General features: G+C 44.1%; 6 protein-coding genes across 6 annotated transcripts; 3 read left to right on the top strand and 3 right to left on the bottom strand.

Moving 5' to 3' along the window:
* The first annotated feature begins 792 nt into the window (after window positions 1-792).
* Window positions 793-13,987, top strand: LOC108040434 (cadherin-89D). Its single transcript, XM_044457220.1, has 12 exons — window positions 793-1,027; window positions 3,564-3,883; window positions 4,697-5,406; window positions 5,473-6,433; window positions 6,499-6,665; window positions 6,925-10,041; window positions 10,948-11,016; window positions 11,133-11,369; window positions 12,169-12,477; window positions 12,566-12,733; window positions 13,293-13,502; window positions 13,569-13,987. The coding sequence occupies exons 1-12, from the start codon at window positions 940-942 to the stop codon at window positions 13,891-13,893; spliced, it is 6,681 nt and encodes a 2,226-aa protein (XP_044313155.1). The 5' UTR covers window positions 793-939; the 3' UTR covers window positions 13,894-13,987.
* Window positions 13,988-14,449: 462 nt separating this feature from the next.
* Window positions 14,450-15,994, top strand: LOC108040435 (derlin-2). The gene is given in 4 exon segments (XM_017117915.2): window positions 14,450-14,815; window positions 14,896-15,416; window positions 15,473-15,534; window positions 15,537-15,994. Coding segments are annotated over 4 exon segments (783 nt in total). The 5' UTR covers window positions 14,450-14,728; the 3' UTR covers window positions 15,650-15,994.
* Window positions 15,995-16,256: 262 nt separating this feature from the next.
* Window positions 16,257-16,904, top strand: LOC108040450 (succinate dehydrogenase assembly factor 3, mitochondrial). Its single transcript, XM_017117932.2, has 3 exons — window positions 16,257-16,472; window positions 16,529-16,638; window positions 16,693-16,904. The coding sequence occupies exons 1-3, from the start codon at window positions 16,391-16,393 to the stop codon at window positions 16,882-16,884; spliced, it is 384 nt and encodes a 127-aa protein (XP_016973421.1). The 5' UTR covers window positions 16,257-16,390; the 3' UTR covers window positions 16,885-16,904.
* On the bottom strand, window positions 16,882-17,586 carry LOC108040449 (dihydrofolate reductase). The gene is made up of 2 exons (XM_017117931.2): window positions 17,423-17,586; window positions 16,882-17,370 (listed from the first exon to the last, which is right to left on the bottom strand). Exons 1-2 carry the CDS (start codon window positions 17,500-17,502, stop codon window positions 16,902-16,904), a joined length of 549 nt encoding a protein of 182 aa, XP_016973420.1. The 5' UTR covers window positions 17,503-17,586; the 3' UTR covers window positions 16,882-16,901.
* Window positions 17,587-17,688: 102 nt separating this feature from the next.
* Window positions 17,689-21,658, bottom strand: LOC108040446 (soluble guanylate cyclase 89Db). The gene is made up of 2 exons (XM_017117927.2): window positions 21,404-21,658; window positions 17,689-20,171 (listed from the first exon to the last, which is right to left on the bottom strand). Exon 2 carries the CDS (start codon window positions 20,092-20,094, stop codon window positions 18,085-18,087), a length of 2,010 nt encoding a protein of 669 aa, XP_016973416.1. The 5' UTR covers window positions 20,095-20,171; window positions 21,404-21,658; the 3' UTR covers window positions 17,689-18,084.
* A 2,449-nt stretch (window positions 21,659-24,107) lies between these two features.
* Window positions 24,108-26,916, bottom strand: LOC108040447 (soluble guanylate cyclase 89Da). The gene is made up of 2 exons (XM_017117928.2): window positions 26,562-26,916; window positions 24,108-26,150 (listed from the first exon to the last, which is right to left on the bottom strand). Exon 2 carries the CDS (start codon window positions 26,137-26,139, stop codon window positions 24,136-24,138), a length of 2,004 nt encoding a protein of 667 aa, XP_016973417.1. The 5' UTR covers window positions 26,140-26,150; window positions 26,562-26,916; the 3' UTR covers window positions 24,108-24,135.
* Between the last annotated feature and the right edge of the window lie 127 nt (window positions 26,917-27,043).

The following is a 27,043-nucleotide window of genomic DNA, read 5'->3' as shown; positions in this document are numbered from 1 at the left end:
GACTTCGTCTCCAGTCAGGTGTTATGTAAAAGCTATTAAACCGCATAATGCAAACGCTGCTCAGTCTTTTTCAGCCTCTGTCTTTCTTGGCTCTTTCTCCGCGGCGGTCTTGTTAGCATTTTCCACTGCCTATGGGAGCTCCCTTGGTTCTTTTCTTTTCATTTCATTTCATTTCATTTCATTTCAGCAGCAGGCTATCTACGACTTGGCCACAACCGAGAACCGTTAAGACGCCTTTATTGCAACTGCAGCGGTTCCCCACTCGATTCATATTGGATCCACTGGATTATCGCTATATTGTCTGGCCGTGTTTTGTCTGATTTTTGACTTGCTGACTCGGCTTTCCATTGCGGCATCTTCGTCGCCATCGCCATCGCCATTATCATCACATCAAGGGGCATCATCAGCAGCAAAAGTGCCTAGGGCTCCGGCCCCAGCGAACTGCATGTTTATGCTTATGTTAATCACTTTTGTTGTTTATACTTTTACGACTGGCTATTGCTCTGCCAGCGCTTTTGGGCCTTCCTTCCTTGTTTCTCGCTTTCTGGCTGGCTTTCATTCATCCACTGGGCCTGGCTTTTGTCTTTCTGCGAGCACGCAACGTACTAAAAAATAAATAATAGTAGCGCAACGGTTTCTGAGCCGTCTGAAAGTCTGTATAGCAAAGGATACGCAGTGCTCAGTGCTCAGTACTCAGCACCCCACTCCACTGGCAGCGCTTTTCCTCAGTCACTTGTCGTGGCTTTTCTTGTTTTCTTCTGTGTGTGAAAAACTAGTCTCATCGCAGTCGGCTCAGCCTGCAGTTGGGAAGATAGCTTCAGTTGGTCGCGAGGTGTTTGCGTTGTCGGTTGATTTGTTGGAAGCGCGATGCGAGCGTTTTGGATAGTGCTATAATATCAGAGGAAAAGTACAGTGAAAATCTCAAGATCCTGCCAGGATATGGCAGCCATGTGTTTTTGGGTTCTGCCCGTTGCTGTTTTTGGCCTAATCGTTATAGGCCAAGCTGCGAAAACGGGACAAGTGCAAGGCAAGTTGCAAGTGGCCGAAAGCCGAAAGCCGTTATAGCCTTTTAAGCTGGCGGGATCAGTTCATATATCTCTCGGCTAATGTGTGTGTCTCCATCTCAATCTCTCTAGCCGAGTGCTAATGTGTTGGTTCGCGTAAATCAAGTGCTGGACGCAGTTTGTCGCCTAAGTCTTTCGTTTTTTGCTGCCCCCTGCGTCTCGCATGCAACTCGTTTGGCTCGTTTCCAGACCGTTAAATAACCCAAATTTCAAATTTAAATGCTGGTGCGACAGCTTTTCCTCAGGGGCTGGCGAAAAATGTGCAAGGAAATCGATTTGTTTAGAGACCACTATCTAAATGCGGCAACCTGCCGATGTGTTTATGCAATGACTGACAGCTGACCCACTTAGTTGGCCTTACCCCACCCTCTCCACGGTCTGACCCATTTCGGTAACCTGCTCCTGCACCTTCCACCGCCCAAACTTGGTAATTCTGCCACCGCGACCGCCCCATCGTGAACTCGAAAACCCGACCTGGGAACCCAAGTGTCGCCGCCGTAGTGAGTGTGGCAATGTTCTAATTAAAACTTAATTTGTTTGTGTTACTTGGAATGACCGCCTGAGCTTAATGTTCTATATGATGGCTAAACCCGAAGCCAAGTATGAATGAGTTAATTGTTGCTAGACAACGTATTACCAACAAGTGCTAAAGCGTTCAGCCCGCATGTGAATGGTGCATATGAATTACAAATAATTTCTGTTTTATGAGAACAATGAGAATGACATTTATGTTGTGGGAAATGAGTTGAAGAACCGTTACGAAAAGTCTTCAATCTTGAAAGTGTTAAGTGCAATCGGAATAGAACTGCATAATTATTTGAATGTGGCCCCACAAAATGATTGGGAAACATTTGCACTAAAATAAATTTGGAATAGAATAGTGAAACCAACGAATGGATAAGAAAGAGGTGAAACTTCTTCAATATTTTATGGCTTTGCCTAAGAAAATCAATTTCGATTATCTAATGCCTACTAAATAAGTTGAATGTGTAGGTTTTTGACAATGGAATACAAATTAATAACGGAAGAAAACTATTTGGATTTAAGTGTTAAATTATTATTGTTTTCAATTCAGTGGTATCGAAGAAATAAATTGTATGCAACTTTAAAGCATTTAATATCCAACAAACAAAATAACAAAATACTTTTGTTGCTAATGCTTTTCCGTATAATTATTATGATATTCGTGAAGAGACATTTTTTTTATTTATCTAACGAATAATTTGATTTGGGAAAAAACTTACCTTAAACTTTACTTAAAAAGCAGAATAATTTTAAAATAACCATTTTTTGTTAATAAAAGAACGAAGTGAAACAGTCGTACACAGTAAACACATAAAACTTTAATCCATTTAGAAATATGGAATAATTATCTTCTTAGTGAACTCTCTAATTTACAAAATATTGTTTAAAATCTTGACACAAAATTGTTTTTTTAATTTGTTGTGACACAAATTTAGAAAGCATTAAAATCTTAAGCCATCTAAAAGTAAATAGTAATTGTCTTTATATCAAAGTCAATACCATGAAATCTGTAGGCATATAAAATAATTCTGCTGCATGAAACCCTTCAAAGTCAAAACTTCACACCGAAGTAAGCCAGAAACTGCAAGTAAATAATAGAAATTGCAACTCAAATTACAACTGCGGCAATAACAAGAAGCAGCAGCAGTCACTACAGCGAAAATGGAATTAAGCTAAGCCAGAAATAAAACAATAAACCAGCTATGCCTGCGATGACAAGGGGCCACAGACAAAGTCTCTGGCTGCAGAAGATACTTGACGATGGCCAAGATTTCACTGCATCTGCATCTGCATCTGAAAGCAACAATGATGATTTCCCGCTGCAGGAGATCTTCCGAAAAAAAAGAAAGAAAATGAAGCTCGGAGAAATGTCAGCGAGTCAGACGATGCGGTGTGTCTTCTTGTCTTGTTGTCTTCTTGTCACTCGGAACGCATTCGGCTGGGCTGGTTGCCTTTTGGGCCAAAAGCCAGTCGAGCCGTGGGCAAACAAAAAATGCTTAATTATGTCATGAGGGTGGGAACTGAGGCAGCAGAAAATAATTTGCAAAAGCTGATTGCAGCCAGGCCAGCAGCAACATGGGGCTGCAGATTGAGATTGAGAGAATCCGAGACAGGGAGACAGTTGAATGCATGTGGAAAAGTGTTGCAACTGCACATGAAAATCGCAGTCGAATGGGCCACGCGACAAACGTAGAAAGTTTTTGGTTAGTTGGCGCCAGTTCTGCCACGCCCCCTTGCCACCAAACAGCCCCTTCCCTCCCCTCGCATCCACCATCCATCCATTCCACAATTTACTCCGCACGTCGCAGCGCAGTGATTTTCCAATTGTCTGCGGCGCTTTTCCGTTTTCGGTTCTCAGAGTGCGCGAAAATTTGCATGCCCAAATAAACAACAACGACGACAATTTGTCAAAGTTTTACTTTTCTTCTACATGCCACATATATAGTAATCTGTAATCTCGTGCCCCACTTTCAGCCAGCTCCGGCAGCTGTGCGTTTCACACGCTCGATGGCGTCGCCGCGGAAAGCGAAGGTGTGCGCTTCATTCGGCTGCGCGAAGACGCCCAGGTGGGCAAGGAGATCCTCCGGCTGCAGGCCTATCCGCGGTCCACCGCGGCCCTGAAGGGCGCCGATGCCAGCGGAGACCACAAGTACTTCAACCTCACCGAGCACAATGCCACCACCCTGGTGGTCAGCCTGGCACGCTCCCTGGAACGCCTGGTGGACCGGGATGTGCCCAGGAATCTGCTCAAGTTCCGCATCCTGTGCGCGGGCAAGCAGGAGAAACTCGAGGAGGTGCGTTTCAGAATCTGTAACAATTATATTAAATATTTGTTGTATATTTTGTATACACATGATGTACATGTTTAAATCTGAAAATGTATGATATACATAATTCAAAAACTATACTAATATAATAACAATATTTATTGAAATAATAATAGCCAGCATTTCTATTTAAAGCCAATTTAAAAGAACAACTAAATTGATGATATCATTGCAAACAGAAGTTCAGTTTTTCAAACTCAATATTATTTGATTCGCTTTGATTTGGTATAAATTAAAATCACATTAATGAAATTCAAAAGAATTAGAATATACTTATGAGATTGTACTGTCAATGTATAATATAAGTATATTTACCTCAGAAATATAACATTTAATTTAGAATCCCAAAAATTCTTGAATATCAATTACTAGGTTTATAAAAACGCTTTATTTGCAAATAAAAAGGATTCGACAGGCAAATTTTTCTGTATAAACTAGATATAACAAAAAAGGAAGCAAACTTCGTCCAGACGAAGTTTATATACCCTTTCAATTATTAAAATCGACTGCATTTCGATTTGTATGCCTATATTACTAAAAACAATGAAATTATAATACCCTCAGCAAGGGTATAAAAAGCAAAGAGATAAAAAGCAGCGCAACCTTGTTCAAGAAATTGTATGGTTGTAATTTTTTACAGGCTTAAAAAATATTTGAGATATAATCCTTTAATAACGTAAATATAATAATATAATTAATTTACGAAATTCAAATAAATTATTATTATTTTATACATTTTACAATAAACACATAACATAAATGCTCTTCTGAAATTTCCAGGGTAGCTACCTGTCCATCACCGTGTACATTGAAGATGTGAACGACAATGCGCCGGAGTTTCTTAATGTTCCCTACATAGTCGATGTGGATGAGAACACCTCCGTTGAGAGCATAATCTTCGAGGGGGTTCAGGCATTCGATCGGGATAAGCCCAATACGCCGAACTCCGAGGTGCACTTCAGCATGTCCACGGTGCCAGAGCAACTCTCCGCGGACGGAAGTCCATACTTTGCCCTCAAAAGTCCGCATCGACCACTGCTCATTTTGAAGCGGGAACTGGACTTTGACAATGGCATCAGGCAATTTAAGCTGCCGATCTTCGCCTGGGATCGCGGCACTCCTGCGAACCAAGCAAACACCACAATCATTATCAATGTGAAGGATGTGGATGATCTCCCGCCGAAATTCACCGAGGGCGTGTATCGCACCAGGATGAATGAGTTTTACCCGATGACTGGGGTGCCCATAAGGATACCCCTCTACTTTGCCCCACCCATAATGGCCTTCGATCAGGACTCGCTGAACGCTTCGCTTGTGTATGACATCATTTCGGGCAACGAACGGCAGCTGTTTCGGGTTAATCCCCACAATGGAGTCATGTATCTGCAGAAGGAAATCGATCTGGAGGAGGAGAGTCTGCCGGGCAACACTTTTGTCCTTCAGTTGGAGGCACGCCAGAAGGATAATCCCCTCAAGAAAGCTTTAGCACGGTGAGTACACAAAATTAGAAAATTTCCTTAAATCACTTGCCGTTTCATCTTATATTATATCAACAGCATCGAAGTGGAGATTTTGGATCTAAATGACAATATTCCCGAGTTTGAGGCTGATTTCTATAACATTTCTATTGTGGAGAACCTTCCGACGGGTTTCAGTGTCCTACAGGTCAATGCAGTTGATCGTGATCAGGGTGAAAACTCCGAGTTCCTTTACAATCTGGTGGAGACCAAGGATGCTGCTGGTGCTTTTCGCATTGATTCCCGAACTGGTTGGATAACTGTGCGGGATGATCGCTTACTAGATCGCGAACAGCGTAGGTCCATCCAATTAAATGTGGAGGCCCTGGAACGGAATCCATCGTATCTGGATGACAAGCATTTGAAGAAGCCAGGACCCAGCAAAGTTCAAGTGGAGATCACGCTGCTGGACACGAACGACAATACGCCAAAGTTCGAGCACGGAAATCTGTACGAATTCAAGGTGCCCATCAATGCTCCCACGGGCTATGTGATAGGTCAGGTGGCTGCCCATGATCCAGATGAGGGTCCCAATGGTCGATTGCTATACGAACTGCAGCGGCCAAAAGGCAGTGGTTATATACCTTTCCGACTGGATAACAAGAATGGCACTATTTACGTGGGTGGACCACTTCGAAGGGGACGCATCGCTGTCTTCGTGGAGGCCAGTGATCAACCCACTAATCCCTCAGAGCGGCGATTCTCCTTGGCAGTGATCACCATTGAGGTGTATGCCACCATAGATGACCAGGCTATAGATTTTGTGGGTGCTCCTTACGAGTTTTGGGTGGGGGCGAATACGCCGTTGGGAACCTCGGTGGGTCAAGTACGCACCACTCTGATCTACGACGGAGAGGATGAGATAATGTACGATCTCCTGCACACTTATTCGGAGGGTGTGCCCTTCGCCATCGAAGAGCGATCGGGCATTATCACAGTCATTCGGGAGCTATCGGAGTTTAAGCGAAAAGTCTACCAGTTTGAAGCGGTGGCCAATTATGTAAGTACACCTTATGTCAAACTTTGCTTTCGGTAAGTTCCCATAATTGTGTTGACATTCCCCAGCTCTTTGCCAACTCTTCGCAATCACTGGTCATGTCGCGAAGTTCATCTCCATTGACCACAATAGCCTCGCCGGGTGAACTCAGCGATGAAGGGGTACTCATCACCAATCTCACCATCCATATTGTCAACAAACCAGAGCAAAAGGTGCCTCTAAGACCTGTCATAGAGTAAGTATCGTTTTCACTTTCTAAAACTCATTTACCAAATTGGATTAATGGCTTCAAAAGGTTTAATGTACGTTGACAAAAATTAAGTACATATAGTTTCCCCATCAACAAATAAAATCCAAATATAATCTAAAATATGTTATAATTGGGCTTCTATTTAAAACCATTTGAGAACCTATCCCTATAACCTATTTTTTAACTAATTAAGTGTGCAGATGTTCCTTAATATATGATTAAAAACTTCGTATATTAATTTCAGGGAGATCAACATGAACGTGATAAACTTCCATGTGGAGGAGAACGTCGTGGGTGGCATTATTGGACAGTTACTGTACAAGAATGGCGTCAATCTGGTGAACAACGAGCTGGGAACATTCCGTGAAATGCCGACGGAGGCAACTGGACGTAATCTCACCATGGGCAGTAGGTTCCGCAGTCGAAATCGGAGTCGCAGCTCCAAGTCGAAGCGCCGATTGCCGAGACGATTGGTGGGGGATACGAATCTGAAACTCCGGTATATCATCGCCAACCAGCAGGAGGTAGTGAACAAGATCTCCATAACGGAGGACGGAACTCTGCTCACCTTGATTGGCCTGGATCGTGAGCAGCAGCCCAGCTACGAGCTAACTGTGATAGTTGAGTACAGCACTGGATTGGTGAGTGGAGCTGGGATTTACCAGGTCAATATCAAGGTGGACGATGTCAACGACAATGCTCCTAAGTTCAATGCGCTCACTTATGTGGGCCTGATCAACGAAAACTGCGCCGCGGGAACGGAGCTATCGATGAACAACGCGATTCTAATCCAGGATGCGGATGAGGGACCCAATGCAGAGTTCAGAGTGCAACTGCAAGGGGATTATAGCGAGGAGTTCAGCATAGAGTACGTGAATGGTAGCTCCAAGGGAAATACCACTCAACATAAAATGCCACCCACAACAGGAGCGTTTAATATTTTTAACCTAACGGATCAGTGGAACGATGAGTTCAAGTACCAGGAGCTGCACACCACCTTTATGCAGACTAACTTTAAGCTCAGTTCGGGTCCCTATTTCCGCATTTCCTATACAGGAAAAAGAGGCTTGGATCGTGAGAAGCAGCAGTTGTACAACCTGAAGATCATAGCCGCCGATACTGGAGGTCTCTCCGGATACGCCCATCTCACAGTTCTCGTGGCAGATGTTAATGACAATGCTCCAATGTTTGAGCGCATCTCTGTGTTCAAGGACTCGCGCTTGGAGATCCGTGAGTACACCACGGATATGGAGATTTACTTTGTAGAGAGCTCGAGTGGTTTGGCGGCACCTCAGGCAACGGCGGCCATGATGCTGGCACCACCGCCGTATCACATTCCAGGATCACCCAGGCTTCATGTGGATCGGGAGAGATCCGTGGGAGTGGGTGCAGGATTGGGCGTGGTAGCCAGAGCCAAGTCGCGTCGTAGGATGATCCGTGCCGTGTCCATTAAGTGCCCTTTATTTGCCATCTACGAGGACACCCCGGTGGGTACAAAAGTCCTTCAGCTGAGTGCCAGTGATGAGGACTACGGAAAGAATGCCCAACTTCACTATGAACTCCGGGGAGAGCAGGTGGAACGGACACTCGGAATGCCCTTGTTGCGGGTTCAGGGAGTGCGGTACTTCACCATCGACAAACTCAGTGGTGAGCTATCGGTCAATTATCCTCTGTCGGCCAACATCGAGATATGGTTGAATCTGACAGTGACAGATATCGATGGTCTAAAGGACTCGACCTGCCTGCGATTCACCGTGATGGATGTGAACAATCATGCGCCGACATTTAAGAAGTCCTGGTACAGCTTCGATACCCCCGAAGGGGAGTACAAAGATAGTGTCCTGGGTCAACTGACAGCCATAGACATGGACTTTGGCGAGAATGCCAACATCACGTATACGCTCAATGACTTGCAGCTGCCGTTTACCATTAAACCAGCCTCTGGGGTTCTGAAGATCAGCGGGCAGCTCGATCGTGAGGTTAAGGACAAGTACAGCTTTCAGGTGATAGCCACGGATAATGCCCCTCTAATGCAGCGAATGTCCAGCAGCGTGGATGTGGAAGTAAATGTCCTGGACATCAACGACAATCATCCTGAGTTTATTGGCTACGATGATCAAACCAAGGCAGTCAAGTTTATACCGAATGTGGCGGATCGCACGATGATGTTGCCGGTGTATAAAGCATATCTGGATCGCAGCACCCAACCGGGCACTTTTGTTAGACAACTCACGGCCATAGACAAAGACAATGTGGGCAATGGCAATGGTCTGGTGTTGTACTCAATTCGCCATCAGGAAATGCAGGCACCACTCTTCCAAATCGACTCCAGGGACGGCACCATCTCTACAATATCCCGCATCAATGGCTACAATGATTACGAACATCTGAATGTATCTGTGATAGCCTCGGATGTGGGCAGTCCCACTCTATCCGCCACAGCTGTAGTGATCGTTAACCTCCAGGGACAGGCAGTTACGGATCCTCCGAAATCCACCCCCAAGCCAGAACCTCCAGCGAATGTAACCGTATTCCAGCACGCCTACTATGAAGTTAAGCTCACTGAAAACAATGAGGCACCCATTGAGGTGATGCGCTTGAATCTTAGCGCTGGCCTCAATCCCGAAAACTATAGGTGGTCCCTGTGGTTGGAGGAGGGTCTGGATGAAACGGACGCTCATCCGCCCTTCGAATATGATGCCAAAAATATGCTGTTGTATGCCCTGAAACCCTTCGATAGGGAGCACATATCCCGCTATCAATTAAGGATTCGAGCAGATCGGTTGAGTCGGGAAGCTAGAAACTATGCCCGGGTCTCATATCCAGTGGTGGACGAACGAATAGAGGGCCTCTCGCTCAACGAGTGTCGTATCCTGGTCCACATTGCGGATGAAAATGACAATGCACCCAAGTTCCGCGGAAATGGACAACCGATCGTGGCGGTTTTGCCGCAGAGTGCCAGCTTTGGATACCCCGTAACCCGAGTGGTGGCCAACGATTTGGACGAGGGACTGAACGCGGAGATACGCTACCGTCTGCTGAACGAGCCCACCCGACTATTTGGCATCGATGAGTTGTCGGGTAACATTCGCCTGCTGGGGGATCTGTCCCACGACGAACGCATCTACGGATTCGATGTGAAGGCCACGGATCGAATGGGTGCCGATGACGGACGAAGTGGCATCGTCAACGTGTTCGTCTACATCATCGATGAGGCCAAGCAGGTGCGTCTGGTGGTGGCTGGAATGCCAGTGGAGGTGGAACGCCGGATTGAAGGACTAATGGAGGCGCTCAGCGATGCCATCGGCAAGGATGTGCGTGTCCGGTTGCTGGAGCCATACTCGGGAGGACTAGAGGCAGCGTAAGTTCGATTATATATTACTTTTTAATAATCTATTATTTTAAGCTTATATTAAGTATCAGTTTTAATAAAAATCAGCTTAAATTAATATTTATAAAAATTTTTTGTTTGTTGGCGACCTTTGATGTATGTTTAATTTTTTGAGTTTTTCCGGCTCGAGGTCAACAATTGAAAAATGTTTTAAATAAAAGTTTTTAAATTTTATTTTTTATTTTTTCCAATATATTTCGGTTGCACTTCGGCAACCGTCTTCAGGGCAAATAATTTTACACGTCTGCACCGTCGGACGGAGTCGGAGATTAATCTCCACGTCCGACGGTGCAGACGTGTAAAATTATTTGCTCTGAAGATGGTTGCTGAAGTGCAACCGAAATATATTGGAAAAACATTTTTTAATTGTTGACCTCGAGCCGAAAAAAAAAAAAAAAAAATAAAAATTTAAAATAAATATTAAAAACAATTCTGTATTTTTGTACACAGGGTTCATAGCTAGAATCAATAACTTTCTTTTTCTGAAAATGGTCACAATTCGAGCTTTTTTTAATCGAAGACCAATTAAAATTAACTTTCATAGGAATATAGAAAAGTAACTTATTTTAATATAAATCGCAATCGCAGTCTTGATAATTGAAAAATAGAGATAAGTAAGACAATAACATTTTATACAATTAATTTTATAATATTATTTTATATCATAATATTATGAATGATTTATCCTATAAAATTTAAAAAAATTCGACATGCTAATGCTGTTAAGAATAAATTCTTCACTTAGGATCCCAAGCTGTTACATAAATTTGAATAAAATGTGCAGTTTGACCGCATTACATAACATAATTGGCCATTAGTTGCAATCAAAACACAGCAGATCCACCTAACAGGTTCTTCTCTACTCTCCATTTACAGCACCAATGCCTATGTCTATGCCGTCGATCCGCACACGAATTCCATTATGGAAATGGAGCAACTGCAGGAGTAAGTGTTGCATCTTCCCCGCCGACTCCCTTCCTTCCACCATCCCCACCGAAATCAATTGACCCAGAATTGTCATGCGAATTAATGGTCTTCAATGCCTTCCTCTTCTTCTCCAGCTCCCTGGCCGGCCTCCAACTGGATGCACTGCAGCTGCAGCAGCAGAAGCTCGACGGCGGGAAGCCAATGCCTCGCATTATCGAGCTGGCCGAGTTCGGACAAGCGGCCCGACCCACCCACGCCTCCGCATCCAGTTTCATGGGAGGATTGGAGTTTGTGACGGTGGTCCTACTGGCGCTGATCAGCCTGGGGGCACTGATGGCCGCCTGTTGCTACCTGTGCATGCGACAAAAACGGTATGAATGAGGTGCACAAGTGGCGAGTGCAAGTGCAACTGCAACCGAAAGACTGCTTACTGGGCGCTCTAATGTAGCTCATAGATGCATTTCATGTTAGCCATAGTGTTAGCTTAAGCTGAAGGCCCCATAATAAATCTTAAGTCAATTGCAATTGTTGTTGTTGCTGCTGCTGCTGCTGCTGTCGTCGGTATATTGTTGCTGTTGCTAATGGCCATGGCCGTGGTTGATGTATCCAAGCCTCTGAATAAACCGGCTGGCATTGGGCCTCTCCTGTCCGATTAAATTATAACGGTAAATAGCAACAAACACAACATCAGATGTAGCAATGCGGCAACTGCAACATCAGGCAATTAGACGAAGATCTGGTGACATCTGTGCAACAGCATCCCAAATGGGAATGCCAATCAAATCGCCTTTCATCTCATCAGCCCAGCTCATCCTGCACAGAGAAAATTTGTGTGGTTTCACTTATATGATATTTTCTCCAAATCAGCACTCAGAAATAAATGGACATGAAATAAACATTTTTTGTTCTATAATTTTAAGAAGAAGATGGTGTTAAGCACACATATTTTCGACATTCGTAAAAAAAAACATACATGCCACCCATAATAATTATCACGGACATATAAAATGTCAAAATGTATAAAACAAATATTAAATTCACAAATCTAAAAACTTTTAATAGGTTCTCTTTATGGGCACCTATGTTTTAAGTCATTAATTTCTAATCTTGTTATTTAAGTTATCCAAATCAATTAAATTTTTTAATGTTTTTTTCCATGTCCGATTGCAGTCGTCTCTGGTCTCAGCGTGATTTTTCCGCCTCGGATGGCGGTGTCACCTATACCATCGCGGGGATCGGGTCCGCTCGTGGTCAGAAGCAGCGCCGCCATCGGCAGCAGCGGCACACACAGCGCTGCAGCAAGGGCAGCAGCAACGGCAGCCAGCGACCCACCAGCGCCTTCATGCCCGAGTCCGTCTGCTCCTCGGCCCAGACCCAGTCGACGGCCACCGCCACCGAGAAACTGGAGCAGCAGTTGCACCAGCACCACCAGCAACAGGCGATGGCCACGCAACAGCAACACCACCAGTACCTGAACGAGTGAGTGAATGGCCGGGTCTGGCTAAACGTGTTTCCATTCTGGACTGTATCCAACTGACCATCTAACCATCTAACCATCCTCGACCAGGCAACAGCAGCGCCAGCAGCAGCGCGAATATATAGACGTACCTCTTCCCAAGTCCATTGCCAAGGCAGCGGCGGCGGCGGCGAATGGGGGCGATGGAAATGGAAATGTGGGCGGCGGCAGCACTCCATTCGTGCTCAAGTACAATGCCTGTCAGCCAGTGAACAATCTGTAAGTGCAACTAACTTATAAATTATTAAACTGCATTTCTTTAACTAAGTCAAAATTGTATTTAAAACACGCTATTTATCTTCAAAAATATTTAAATATTCTGCCGCACTTAAAATGTAGACTTAGATGGAAAGAGTTTTAACTATTAAACATTATACTTGTGGAATATTTTTGGAAAAAAAGTTGCATAACAATTTTGAAATATTAAAAATAGTTACTTAAAAGTTTTATTTTGAAACAATAACGAAGAAGTCTTTAAGGTAAAACAAGAATTTCCAGCACTTCGACTGAAATTTTGGGTTTTATGTGAAATAAACTTGTTGAAAACCATACAAATATTATATTAAGTTTAAATTTCAAATATTTAGATGGGTTTCTTATGCGGCATTTTATTCACTTATAATTTTGTTTAAATAATTGTTACCAATCCAAACATTGAATTTAAAAATTAAGAAAAACATGTGAAAATACATTTATATATATACATATATGGTTAATGTTTGTTGCAATGTGCCCTTTAAAAACTTAACGTGTTATCTTTCTAATATTTTCTAAACAGTAATAACTATGAAACCTCGCTGTTCTCGCTGCACTCGACGGGTCAGGACTCGGGGGTGGAGTTCCTGAGCAGTCGGGAGCTGTACGAGACCTCGCCGGACTCCTTCCAGCTCGGTGGCTCCAAGCGCAGCAACAATCCGGAAGTACTCTGCCCCAGACATGCCAAGGCTCACTTGGAGCTGCGCCAGCCTCATCCAAATACAGACAGTAGGTGAGTAACTCCTCGCTTTAAGTTTTTAAATATTGAATGATAATCACTTTTCACCTCTTCTACCAGCGACACCTACGAGGACTCGCTCAAGACCGATGAGCCACTGGTGGCTCACAACTGCCGCAGCGCAAACTGCGAGCACCGCCAGCATCAGCTCCACCCCAACCACCACCCCCACTACCAGAACACGCGGTTCGAGAAGCGCTCCTGCGTGCGGCACTCCTTCTCCGGGGTCAAGGACGACCTCATGCAGCACTCGCCCCAGATCTCGCTGCGCCCCCGGGGCCACGCCCTCCGGAACTCGATGAACGACCTGGAGCAACGGTTGCACAACCTGGAGCAGTCCTTTCGTCGCCCTCTCGAATTTAGCAAATCGAATTCTTTGTTTTAGTTTTTTTAGCTAGACAGAAACGCAGTGCAATTTTTAGTTTAGTCAGCTTAGCTTAGATCTTAGATAATAAGAAACAAGTGCAATAAATCGAAGAGTTTTTAAAGATCAAATGTTAAGGACTTTTTTTTTACTTTTTTTGTTTCAAATTTTCGAGTAATAATTAAATCGAAATTGACGAGCATCCCCATTTGTTGGTTTTGCCCGTCGAAGCGCAAAAGTTGTTTGTTTTTTTCTTTTTAAATTTTTCACTTTTCCCAATAAATGTAAACATATAGCTTTTTGAAAAAAGTCTTATTCTGTGTTTTTCCAATAAATTGCCGAATTCGACCAAATTATCTGTAACCGGGACCCAAAACTACACCCTTAATTATTTAAAATTAAAAAAGGCATTTGGGGAAAAACGGATAAAGGAACTAAGGGATTAGGAATTAAGGAACCAAATAAAATAACTATTTAAATCATAAGACTTTAAAACGTATGAACCGTGTAATCCGCCTATAAATCACTTTCACGAATCCCCCTACTTTGTTTTTATGGATTTCCCAAAAACATTTGGTATTGTTTAAAAGGTCTAGCTGCGGTCACACTGGCCGGGATGCATAAAAATAAAAACTAGCGTTCCATTTATTTTTCCATTGGACTTAGCGCTGCCCCAAATCCATTTCCTCTTGTCAAACCCGCAGATCCGAACACCCAGGTGGGGCGACTTCTGAAAACAGCTCGACCGCAGGTGGATGTGAGCGAAACGACGGGGAAGAGCCGAAAAGTCCAAAGGATACGATCGCAAACCACTTGCCAAACTGCAGATTCCGAACACATCGGAGGAGGAGCCGCCATGAATGCCCTGCGGCAGTTCTACCTGGAGATCCCAGTGGTCACACGGGCCTACACCACGGTCTGCGTGCTGACCACTCTGGCAGTGGTAAGTGTCCGACCCGGATCGGGTTCTTTATCGAGGGTGACGTGTACGTGTGTAATCGGCGACCTTTGCCAACTTTTCAGCACCTGGACCTGGTATCGCCACTACAGCTCTACTTCAATCCCACGCTGATCGTGCGCAAGTTCCAGATCTGGCGCCTGGCCACCACATTCCTGTACTTCGGCACAATAGGCATTAGCTTTTTCTTCAATATGGTCTTCACCTACCGCTATTGTCGCATGCTTGAGGACGGATCTTTCCGCGGACGCAGCTCGGACTTTGTCATGATGTTCATTTTTGGCGGCGTGTTGATGACCTTCTTCGGTATCTTCGTCAATCTGCTGTTCCTGGGACAGGCCTTCACATTGATGCTGGTCTACGTGTGGTCCCGTCGCAACCCGTTGGTGCCAATGAACTTCTTCGGCGTGCTCAACTTCCAGGCACCCTACCTGCCGTGGGTGCTCCTCTGCTGCTCCATGATCCTGGGCAACACCGTGTGGGTGGACGTCATCGGCATGGGCGTTGGCCATATCTACTACGTGCTGGAGGATGTATTTCCCACCCTTTCCAACGGCTATAGACTGATCAAAACCCCCTACTTTCTGTAAGCTCACCTCGCAATCTAGTTGTACATGTACAATAACAACTTTTTGTCCTCAGGAAACGCCTCTTTAATGAGCACATCGAGCGCAACTACCAGGCGGCCGCCGAGGACCGTCCTGGCGGTTTCCCTGGGGCGGCGAAGGTCAGCCGCTGCTGCCGGATCAGAACGATGGCGACGGACAGGAACGGGAACGGGCGGATCCAGCGGCGCCCGCTGCTGCGGCGCCGCAATAACAAAACTAGAAAACTTGATTGTTAAAACGTCTTTCTGTTCAAAACGACGACGATGACAACAACTATGTTGTGTACCCCTCCGCCACCTTCCGTTCGGTGCTTGGTGTAATTAGGCGTATAGTATTGAGAGAGAGGTGTGCAATAGTTAGCCAAAGTTGGTGCAGAGCGTGTGTGTATATCATCCATTGGTTTGTTTTCTGATGCAGAGCCCAATTTCCACGCCTTATGTTCTTTAAATTTAAATTTACCCCAAGGGATGCATCCACGACAGATTGAACCTACACTGCACATGTGATTATATATATACAAACATGCTACAAATAAACCATGATGTATAAAGCTCTATTGGGAGTTTTTAAAACCTTGACGTCGCTTTGGGTATTGATGGCGTACACATGTGTCTCACTTTATAAATGAACTGGCTTTGCGCTTGTAAGCCAGTTCGTTCTTAAGAATTTAAAACATTTTTTTAAATCACTCTCATCATTGATATAAGCTGACTTTAATTCGTTTTCAAAACATTTGTGTGCACAAGTCAAATTCAAATGCGCGCCCAACCTGCTTGCGTTGCCAACTGTCATATTTTAATAAACCAGTGTTGCCTTATGCTGTTTTCAATCTGGCCTTTGCCAACATTGGTCATCGCACTACAATTATTCGTTGTTATTTTTCGTTCATATTTAATTTTTAGCCGGCTAGGACTGAATAGTATTATAATGTTGTATAGAAAATAGACTCAGGATGTCGAGAATTGTGATGAACCAACTGACCCACCCGCAGCGAGTTCGCCTGCTGTACAAAACCATTCTGCGACTTCACAGAGGTGAGACTACTTTCTCAAAAATAGCTCCAATTCACTTGGTTTGTTGTATTCTAAAGGACTTCCCGCGGAACTCCGTGCTCTAGGCGACAACTATGTGCGGGACGAGTTCCGGCGGCACCTCACCTGCAATCCCATGGAGGCACAGCTCTTTATGACAGAGTGGGCCGTGAGTTTTACGTAATTAAAATAGGTGCTCTTCTAAAGAATTGTTATACTGCAGCGATATGCCTCCACGATCACCCAGCAACTAGGCATTCGAGGCAAGCCAAAGGGGGAGCTGGGCGAGCAGATCGATCCAGACGCCGTGGACATGCTTAAGGACGACCAGGTGGTCCAACTGTACGAGCTCATGCTGGCGGCCAAAGGCTTAGGTGATGATACAAGCACGGTGAACGACATAAGAGGCAAATAAATTAGAGAATTCCTTTATTACGACTGTTTCTCCAAGACCTTGTACTCAAACTTGATGTTATTCTCCTCCTGAACGCCCAGTGGCATGTCAGAGTCTGGAGCCACCTCTTTAAAGCTGTCGGGGATCGCTGGAAAAAAGGTATCGCACTCGAACTGTTGCTGGATTTTAGTAATATACAGCTTGTGACATCTTGGTGAAGCCATGGCCTCCGCATACACCCCACTTCCGCCCACGATCCAAATGTTCTCCACTTCGCCCTTAGCCTCCAGGAGCTTCATAGCCTCCTCTAGACTGGAACATAGGAGGACTCCGTCGGGCAGATCCTCCTTCTGGAGCGTGCTGCTCAGCACTATGTTTAGACGATCGGGTAGAGGTCTCTTGCTTTCCGGCACACCGAAATACGTTTTTCTGCCCATCACGACGGCATTATGCTTGGTGGGATCACTTGTCCGCTTGGTGGTGCGACTAAAATACTTCAGCTCTGATCTGTGGGAGTGGACTGTTTATAATTCAAAGATGTTAATTAGCACCTACTCACTTGATGCGCCATGGCAGATCCCCCTTAATGCCGATGCCGAAATTCTCGCAAACTGCCACGATTAAATTGAAAAGCAGCATCTTCCTTCGGATAAACTTAAAATTCAGTTTGGGAGCCGATCTTGATCAGCTGATTGAGTCTGCGCGGCAACCGATTTCGATTACAAATAATCGATATTTAAAAGAGACATTCGCGTGAAGTTTCAAATAACGGACACTAAGTCAGTTTCGCCCCGACCTCCCTTTCAAAATCAAAAATAATAGAAGTTGGAATTCTGGGTATTTATTTATTGTTAGCTTTTTCACATTTATTTTACAATTGCTTGGAAAAGCGTTTGCCAACATTTGGTCAAGGCTCGGTTTAAATTTAAGCTTTAAACAAAGCTATTCAGAACAGAAGTTTTCAAAAGTATTTTTTTCATAGTTCCAATAATTTTTACTTGAAGATTATACCCTATAGCCGTTTTATGACTTTAACAATTGATTTGTGGATGTTAGTACTTCTGGTGTATACCGATTTCGGTAGATTACTTGCAAATGATCGGTTTATCCTTGATCCTTTTAAAAGTATGTGTATTATATTCTTATACATTATTAAAGTGTTCCCGCTGCTTTATGCAGTATGTATTATATTAAACTACAAATATTGTGAACTCCGGAATATTATTCCGGTCCCTCCAGTAGCCAGTAGGTCTCCATCTCGCCCTTTCCCTTGACCTTGACGAACCCCCTCGCTTCCACCTTGTAACCGACCTTCCGCACCTTAAGGGCAGTATAGTTGGATAGCTGGATCATCCAGGGATCGCTGCTGCTCTCCATCCGTGAGGCGGTGTTAACGGTATCCCCAAAGAGGCAGTATCGCGGAACCTTCATTCCAACCACTCCGGCTACTACGGGTCCTGAGTTAATGCCCACCCGAATGGCTACTCCGGGAAGAGCGTGTGCCTTGACTTTCTTCATCACCCTCAAGGCCAGATCACAGGCGTGCTCCGCATGGAGGGGATTTATATCAGGAGCACCAGAGACTGCCATGTAAACCATACCCACGGTCTCCACTTTGTATACAAAAGGCGAAATGATTTCCTCGTCCAGTGCCGAAAATACTTTGTTCAAGGTGGTCACCGCCTGCATGGCATCCTGAATATTGTTGGACCCACTGTCATAGACATTCAGCACCTCGATAAAGATGACCGACACCTCTTCAAAGCTCTGGCACACGTGCTCCTCGCTCTTTCTCATTCTTTCGGCAATGGGTCGTGGGATCATGGAGTAGAGGAGTTCATCCCCTTGCCGTTTCCAGGAATCAGCCAGCTCTAAGGACTTTTCCAGTTCATCCGATCGCTGCTCTTCCTTTTCAAACATGATCTCCAGCTTCGAGCAGTGCTGCCATCCGGCCATCACCAACTCTCGACTCAAACCGTGAGGATTGAGATCGTTCAGGTACAGACCAATCCCGTGCAGCTCATCAAGATTCTCGATCAGTGGACTACAGAGAAAGATTAGCGAGTCCACATCCTTGATGTAGAACATCTGACCCTTCAGCAGGATGGATCGAAGACCCACCGAGTGCCGACGCTGACCCGTGGCTGGATCGATTTCGTCCTTGGAGGTGGTGAGGGCAGATGCCTCTTCCTTGGCGTGCTCCACACTGAACTCCTTCGCACTGGCCAGGGCCATAGCCTGAGCCTCGTTCAGACTGCTGGCTTCGTCGAATGTGTCGAAGTCAAAGTTCAATGCCGCATCGTAGGCGGCACGGTTGTGACCCGTGCGGATGAGCTCGAACTCGAAGAGCACCGTCCTCATCTGCAGAATGGTCTCCCATTCGACCTGAGTGTCCTTGGGCCGCCGGCACTTGAACCGATCCATAATATGGCTGCCAATGAAGCTCTTTGGGTTTACGCCTGGGTTATGAAGGATCCACGTCTCTACAATCTTCTCGCCCGCGAGAGTTATTTTCATGTCGTGATCCAGCACAATGGTGAAGGGGAACAGCTCCAGAAACACGTTCAGGTCCACTGAAGGCATCTTGAGCTGAGACGGATGAGCGATGACGTTCACCCGCTTGGCCATGTAGTCACGGTTGTCAAAGTCGAGTCGGTACTTAACTATCACGGTCAAAGGACCATCCGTAAGCTTAATAGGTCCCGCCGTGCCCCCGCAGATGTCGTTCTGGCTTTCCAGAACGTAGGCCGTCATGTCCAGGCCGTAAAACTCCTTGGCGACCTCCGTCATCTGGCCGATCAGGTACTTGGACATGCCAGTTCGTCCACTGCGATAAAGGATCACGGCCCCGTCGTCGTCCATGTTAGTCAGCTGCATACTGGGCGACTTCATCTTGGGATAGGTGAAGCGCATCTGCACGTGGATGTTGTCGATGGACTGCAGGAAATCGCAGAAATAGCGTCCTGTGGATCGGATCATCTTGTCGTAGCCGAAGTTACTGAAGAAGCGGACGAAACAGCGCCCAAAGAAGTTCATGCAGAAGTCAAAGGACTCGCCCGTGCTGGCGGATAAGGCCGCTGCAAAGTCCGGCATGAGCTTGTCCGGGTAGATCTGGTGCGTCTTGAAGCTCTGGTGTTTGCAGTCGACTATCTGGCAGACCTTCCTCCAGGTCTCCATGCCGTACTCCTGCTGAATGTAGTGCTGCACGCTCTCGTACAGCATTCCGTACATGGTGGCTGTGGGTTCGGGTGTCTTTTTGGTCCTTTTGGGTCCTGTCTATCGTCCAAATTGCTTTCGCAAAAGTTTTTCTGTAACGACGAACAGTTAGAGGGCACATAATCAGGGTGAGGCTAAACAAACTTTTTCCATCGCTCACAACTGGTAATTAGGTAAACTGTGTTCGTACCCCGGAGGATTTAAGTCAATTTCGTTGTGTTGGGTCAGGGATTAGCCCATATATAAATCAAGTGATTGATGGTAGCCAAGAAGGTTACTGACTAGGGTCCTGCACAAATGAACTTGTTAGTAAGAACTTGGGAATTGATGATTACTCAATTAAAAATTTATTAGGCGCGGAAATTTTAATCGTTTGCGAATATACAACTCTTAATTTAAAAATAATAATAAATAATTTTTATTCTTCTTACTGCGATTTTTCTCTTTTTTTCCCTTTGAGGAATAAACTCGAAATAACTGACTTAAATTTTAATTATTTGTTAAAAGTAAATAAAACGCGATTACATATGCCAGTTACATTGAGAGATTTTCTCTTATCTAGCCTTCAACAACACTCAAGGAAAGACTGTTTTTTTCTCCTTGGCATTTGATTTATTGCCCCGACAGTTTAATTTGAGTTCATGTGGCAGACCCACGCAGGGAGTCTTAAGCTTGTCACGTTCTCGGCGGAAGGAACATAGCTCATTGTACTCTTGACTTATTTCCGTTTGCTGTTGGCGGTAATTCGCTGGTGGCAGTGCCTGCTTTTCAATTTTTCCCACAAACGTTAACTAACTAAGCCATAAATTCTCAAACATCTTTCAGGAGTTTGTGTATATTTAATTTCGACCAAAAACATGCAAATTTCTGTCAAAACCCAAGGTCGTAAAAGAGGATATAATGCTGTTGTTTGTATGCCTAGAATAAAATGATTACGTTTGATTAATGTTCAGTGAATGTGAACTGTCAAATAAAATATAAAAGGCAAGTACTCGGTTTCTTTTCCCATTTATCAATGATAATATAGATTTAATCGCTCATAATTTATGTTTGCCAAAAAGAGTATACTGCAATTTACACAATTTATTTTAAAATAGATTTTATGCCAACAGTTAAATGGTTTATTCATTAAAGTATGATCAAATCATAAAGAAGGCAGAATACATACGAATCAATAATTCATTTATTTATATTTTACTACTTATTGTGTTACCAAATGTGTCATAATCCTTTGACGATTTACCCTTTTTTTTAATTTCCAAGACTCCAAATATCTTTGATTAGCAGACCGTGAAATTAGCTTATAATATCGTAACCCGCTTACTTTTTTTTGCTTTCCGCCTCGTTCCAATCCACTAACTTAATCGCCTCAAGTTCTCCAGCATTGAATCGTGCTGGTGTGCACCTCTTAAAGAGTTTTAATTTTATCCACGCGGCATTTGCTTCTCGCTTATTTATAATTTAAGGAAGGCATACGCTTACACACACAGCTTCCCCGGATGCGTAAACTCGGTGTATATATACGCGTACACTTTTCGGGAGCTCTCACTTTTCCGGACTCTGTGTTGCGTCGTCGGCAGTTGCTATTGTTACACTAAATTTGTTTTGCCGCCTGTCGCTGCTTCCTTGGCTTCTGGCTGTCTGATTTGTTTCATGATTTCCTCTGACGAGCTTCGTGAGTCTGTCGGTTCCGTCGGTTCCGTCGGGCGGAGCTTTCCCTTTTAGCCGGGCCGATGTTGGTCGAATGAAGCGAGCCTCTTTTGCGGCCGGGCCTTTTATAGCCCACCCACTGCCAAGTTGCAGTTGGAGCAATACTTTCGGCCCACTTAGGACCTACGTGCCTGCGCCTCGACACGCACTTCTCTGTTTGACCATCGTGATCATCATCATCATTATTACCAGGAACAGTCGCCAGTCAATGCTCTTTGCCACATTCTCTCCTTCCGATACAGTATAAACATTGACACACAACCGAAGGAGTCATTTTTCTCTCGGTTGATTCCTTTTATGGCCCCTTACTCCCACACATTGCTGTATGTGTGTTTGGGGTATTGGCATTCCGTGCAAGGAATTGTCCTTTGGGTCTTCCTGATAAAACGCTGCTCCAGGGATGGATAAGAAGCATATAACTGTTGACTTAGGTAACGCTATATGATTGGGAGGGTTACCTAGTAAAAGGTAACAAATTAATTTGTCATAATTTTCTCAAATTTGATTGCAATTTTGTTCTTAATAACAAAACTCTTATAACGCTATGCTTTTTATGATAGCAAAAATTGTATTTCGTTATTAATTTATTGCAATGTATTTTTAAACCAATAGAAGTTAGTAGATAGGCTTAAATACTTTATTCTTTAAAAGTTTGAAATTCTATTTTAGAGTCGAAATTCTACATTTCTTTTTGCCTTTCAGAGAATATTATACAAAAAGTGATGTGATTCTAGTTTAGAATGGAAATAATTTCTAGAATATAGTATAAAAAGTTAAATGATCTGCAATTTCCTGCCTGTTTATTCTACTATATATATTGAGTTATAATTCTATTCTTTTACCTTATGGATCCATCAATAATAATAACAATATATCTTGAGTTCGTCCGAATTCTATCCCAAAGCCCTGGAAACTTTTTAACAGTCTGTCAAATGTATCATTGTTGTAGAGTTTTTCTCTTCGGCCCTTACCCATTTTCCATTTTCCGAAATGGAGGAATGGCTTTAGGGTATCTGTACTTAATGCCTTTCCATTTTCACGCATACCTCTGCAATAAATACACACATAAGTCCGCTTCAATAAATGTGCGCTTGTGTCCTGTCAATATTTGATGCGTTGTTTTAAAGCAATTTAAAAAGGATTTCACAGCATCGAACAAAAAGCCTTCGTCTCACTTAACCAAAACGTACTTTCGGGTGAGCCTATTAAATAAACGTAGACCCTTTTATGGCCAGTGCATGAATCGGCCAAAAGGACGATAATATGCCTGCTCGAATACACAAAAGAGATATTTCGAGCACTCTTAAAAACCACTCATAATGTCATTAATAACACAAGCGACAGGCGGGCTTACAAAGACGTATTGAGCAAAAACTACGAAAATATTTTGTTTTGTCTTTCGTTTTCCAAGAAAAACTCGTAATTAGTGTGGTAACAATAATTACACAGAAAGAAATTATGAAGTTTTATTTACACAAAATTAATAAAATAATATTCAGTGAATAAAACTATATGTCCCAAAGGAAGTCAATATTTTAGTAACTACACAAAGCAAGTTTGTGACATTGGATTGCATTTCTTTTTGTGTGGTCATTGTCAGTATTGTACTGAAATTAATTGCCCGACGTCCAGAAATTTGAGCACACGCAGAATTACTTAATTTAATTTCTATAGGGAGCAGGAGGAAAGAGCCTGGACCCAACTCTGCTGGAGGATTCTATGGGCTTATGGTCGTCCTTCGTGGGTGGCGTAGCTGATGGTGTGCAAAGTGACACGCAAACTGTCCATAAAAGTTATTAAAAATGGATTTTCGGAAATGGGGGTTGTCTGTTGGTAATGGCTGAGGCGGGTAGTGAATTAAGCATTTGATTGAGGCAAAAGGGGGAGGATGTCTCAGGAAATAGTGTTCTATAAGAAAGACACTGCTTCTATACTCTTTACATTAGTTTTTATAACAAATCTTTCGAAATTAATACTCAGCTAACAAAGTACACGGTTTTACGTTATATGTCTATAGTTCCCAAAAGTATTGAATTTTCTTTATTCATAACAGGAGGTTCTAAAAAAGATTTTTTCAAAAGTAAAAATATTTTTACTAATGCGTTTTCTTAATCTAGCATGAACAATATTAAAACTATGACTATTTTTCACTAATAGTCTTCGACCGTAAATTATTAGTAACTATTCCCTTTTCCAGTTTTGTATTATAAATTTACCCATAGTTAAAACACAAATCGGAAAGAGGTAAATTCTCTTTTATTGCAACGAATTACTAAAGCGTCAAGTGTCGTACAATTTTTCAGTGCTTAGTGCTCAACATTAAGATGAATTAAATATTATCAATCCCTAACCCTCTGGACCCTCCAGCAGCCAGAAAGTCTCCATCTCGCCCTTGCCTTTGACCTTCACTGTGCCGCGGGACTCTACTTTATAGCCCACTTGGCGGACTTTCTCGCCGGTGAACTTTGAAAGCTGCGTCTTCCAGGGATCACTGCTGCTCTCCATCCGCGAGGCGGTGTTAACGGTGTCCCCAAACAGGCAGTATCGGGGAACCTTTTGGCCCACCACCCCGGCCACCACAGGTCCCGAATGGATGCCAACCCGAATGGCCACGTCTTCCATGTCGTGAGCCTTGAACTTTTTCATCACACGCAGGGCCAAGTCACAGGCGTGCTCGGCATGGAGGGGATTCACGTCTGGAGCACCTGAGACTGCCATGTAAACCATGCCCACGGTCTCGACTTTGTACACGAACGGGGATATGATCTCCTCGTCCAGGGCCGAAAACACCTTGTTTAAGGTGTTCACCGCCTGCATGGCTCCCTGAATGCTGTTCAAGCCTTCATTATAAACGTTCAACACCTCGAGGAAGATTACAGACACTTCCTCGAAACTCTGGCACACCTGCTCCTGGCTGAGACGCATCCTCTCAGCAATGGGACGAGGTATCATGGAGTAGAGGAGCTCATCTCCCTGCCGTTTCCAGGAATCTGCCAACTCAAGGGACTTCTCCAGCTCATCCGATCGCTGCTCTTCCTTTTCGAACATGATCTCCAGCTTGGAGCAGTGCTGCCATCCGGCCATCACCAACTCTCGACTGAGACCATGGGGATTGAGATCGTTGAGGTACAGACCAATCCCATGCAGCTCATCCAGATTTTCAATTAGGGGGCTACATAGAAAGATCAGTGAGTCCACGTCCTTGATGTAGAACATTTGACCCTTCAACAAGATAGACCGCAGGCCCTGGGAAGATCGACGTTCTCCAGTGGCTGGATCGATCTCATCCTCCCCCGAAGCTTCGTTAGCATCCACCGGGTGCGCTTCGTTGAACTCCTTGGCCTTGGCCAGCGCCATTGTTTGTGCTTCGTTCAGGTCCATCTCGTCGTAGTTCTCAAAGTCCATGTTCAGAACGGCATCGTAGGCGGCTCGGTTGTGGCCTGTGCGGATCAACTCGAACTCGAAGAGCACCGCTCTCATCTGGATCAGGGTATCCCAGTCGATGGTGGTGTCCTTCGGACGACGGCAGTGGAACAGGTCCATGACATGGGTGCCGATGAAACCCTTCGGATTAGCTCCGGGGTTGTGCATGATCCACGTCTCCACGATCTTCTCTCCGGCATGTGTGATTTTCATGTCGTGGTTTAGCACAAAGGTGAAGGGAAAGAGGTCGAGAAACACGTCCAGTTTCACAGTAGGCATCTTAAGCTGCGAAGGATGGGCGTCCGTATTGACGCGCTTAGCCATATACTCCCGGTTATCAAAGTCGAGCCGGTACTTTACGATCACGGTCAGTGGGCCTTCCGTCAGTTTGATTGGTCCAGCTGTGCCCCCGCTGATGTCGTTCTGGCTCTCGATTACGTAAGCTTTTATATTTAGACCGTAAAACTCCTGGGCAACCTCGGTCATCTGACCAATGAGGTACTTGGACATGCCTGTGCGACTGCTCCTATAGAGAATAACAGCTCCGTTGTCATCCATATTAGTCAGCTGCATGCTGGGCGACTTCATCTTCGGGTAAGTAAACCGCATAATCAGATGGATGTTGTCTATGGACTGCAGGAAATCGCAGAAGTAGCGACCTGTGGATCGAATCATCTTGTCGTACCCAAAGTTACTGAAAAAGCGGACAAAACAACGGCCAAAGAAGTTCATGCAGAAGTCAAAGGACTCGCCCGTGCATGCGGACAAAGCCTCGGCGATATCCGGCATCAGCTTGTCCGGATATATCTGGTGCGTCTTGAAGCTGTTGTGCTTGCAGTCAATGATGTGACACACTTTTTTCCAAATCTCCACTCCGTACTCTTCCTGCACGTAGTGCTGAACGCTCTCGTAAAGCATTCCGTACATGGTTGAAAATTCTGCAAAAAGTATATTAAGTACTATTAATTATTTTTTTAAAATTAGTTTACCGCAGAATTCTACTAAAGCGTTTTTTAAGGATAGTAAGATTTTTTTTCTTTTTGGTTTTGAATATTTGTAACCCAAAGACGAATAAGTTCCTGACCCCAAATAGGTAGGTTCTTGTTTAAAATAAATAAATAAATTTAAAATATTCCTGTTTCTAATTAGGAAACCAAAATTTTGTGGTTTTTGATCAAGTATTTTATATTTTTTAGCAACCGGAAAGGTCGTGATGGAATGTCAAGATTTCAGCTAAAAGCTTAGGACGTTGATTCTTTATTTTCAGGGATAATACATTTAAATAGCTTTAAACTTCTCCTGCATATAAATATATTTATTTTTTATATATATCTTTAAGTTTTACATACTTTGTTCAACAGGTCCCAATGGAATTGTGTCAGTTTAGTTATCCGTTTTGTATTCACTCTGAGCTTAATTGCTTGCGTTGCTTTTAGTCCATTTTTAGTTAGCAATTTTCTGTGGCTAATTTATTTATACCACCACGCACATTCAATATATGTATGAACACACAATCCGGGGCATATGCTGACTACAGTTCCCAAGGCAATATACACACGCACTAGCACTCAGAGAACACTTTGCCTTTTGTTGTTACTTTGATTTTTATTGGATGGGTGCTCACGAATGTGAGGAGGAAGCTGTGGATGCCATGATACCCCTAACCAGATTGAACTTTGTGGATCGTAAATTCCAAGCTTCACAGTTCGCATCCAGTACGCGAATGAAGCGCCTGTCGTTTGTCGCCAGGACTTTTATAGTCCCCGGCATTCGCTTTAGACTCCTCCTCCCCGTTGCTAAATGGTGGCTTCAGCCCCCTTTGGCAGTGTTA

Source organism: Drosophila rhopaloa, unplaced genomic scaffold (genome assembly GCF_018152115.1).
Source record: "Drosophila rhopaloa isolate 14029-0021.01 unplaced genomic scaffold, ASM1815211v1 contig_155, whole genome shotgun sequence".
NCBI lineage: Eukaryota > Metazoa > Arthropoda > Insecta > Diptera > Drosophilidae > Drosophila > Drosophila rhopaloa.
The sequence above is the reverse complement of the archived record's forward strand: the minus strand, read 5'-3'. Positions and strand labels throughout refer to the sequence as shown.

Excerpts from the sequence above, each read along its gene's own strand:
- LOC108040434 (XM_044457220.1), top strand. The coding sequence starts at position 940 with ATGGCAGCCATGTGTTTTTGGGTTCTGCCCGTTGCTGTTTTTGGCCTA. Across the intron at positions 6,666-6,924 it reads CCTCTAAGACCTGTCATAGA|GGAGATCAACATGAACGTGA; the intron begins GTAAGTATCGTT and ends TATTAATTTCAG. Across the intron at positions 12,478-12,565 it reads CACCACCAGTACCTGAACGA|GCAACAGCAGCGCCAGCAGC; the intron begins GTGAGTGAATGG and ends ATCCTCGACCAG.
- LOC108040450 (XM_017117932.2), top strand. The coding sequence starts at position 16,391 with ATGTCGAGAATTGTGATGAACCAACTGACCCACCCGCAGCGAGTTCGC. Across the intron at positions 16,473-16,528 it reads CATTCTGCGACTTCACAGAG|GACTTCCCGCGGAACTCCGT; the intron begins GTGAGACTACTT and ends TGTATTCTAAAG. Across the intron at positions 16,639-16,692 it reads TCTTTATGACAGAGTGGGCC|CGATATGCCTCCACGATCAC; the intron begins GTGAGTTTTACG and ends GTTATACTGCAG.
- LOC108040449 (XM_017117931.2), bottom strand. The coding sequence starts at position 17,502 with ATGCTGCTTTTCAATTTAATCGTGGCAGTTTGCGAGAATTTCGGCATC. Across the intron at positions 17,371-17,422 it reads GATCTGCCATGGCGCATCAA|ATCAGAGCTGAAGTATTTTA; the intron begins GTGAGTAGGTGC and ends CCACTCCCACAG.
- LOC108040446 (XM_017117927.2), bottom strand. The coding sequence starts at position 20,094 with ATGTACGGAATGCTGTACGAGAGCGTGCAGCACTACATTCAGCAGGAG.
- LOC108040447 (XM_017117928.2), bottom strand. The coding sequence starts at position 26,139 with ATGTACGGAATGCTTTACGAGAGCGTTCAGCACTACGTGCAGGAAGAG.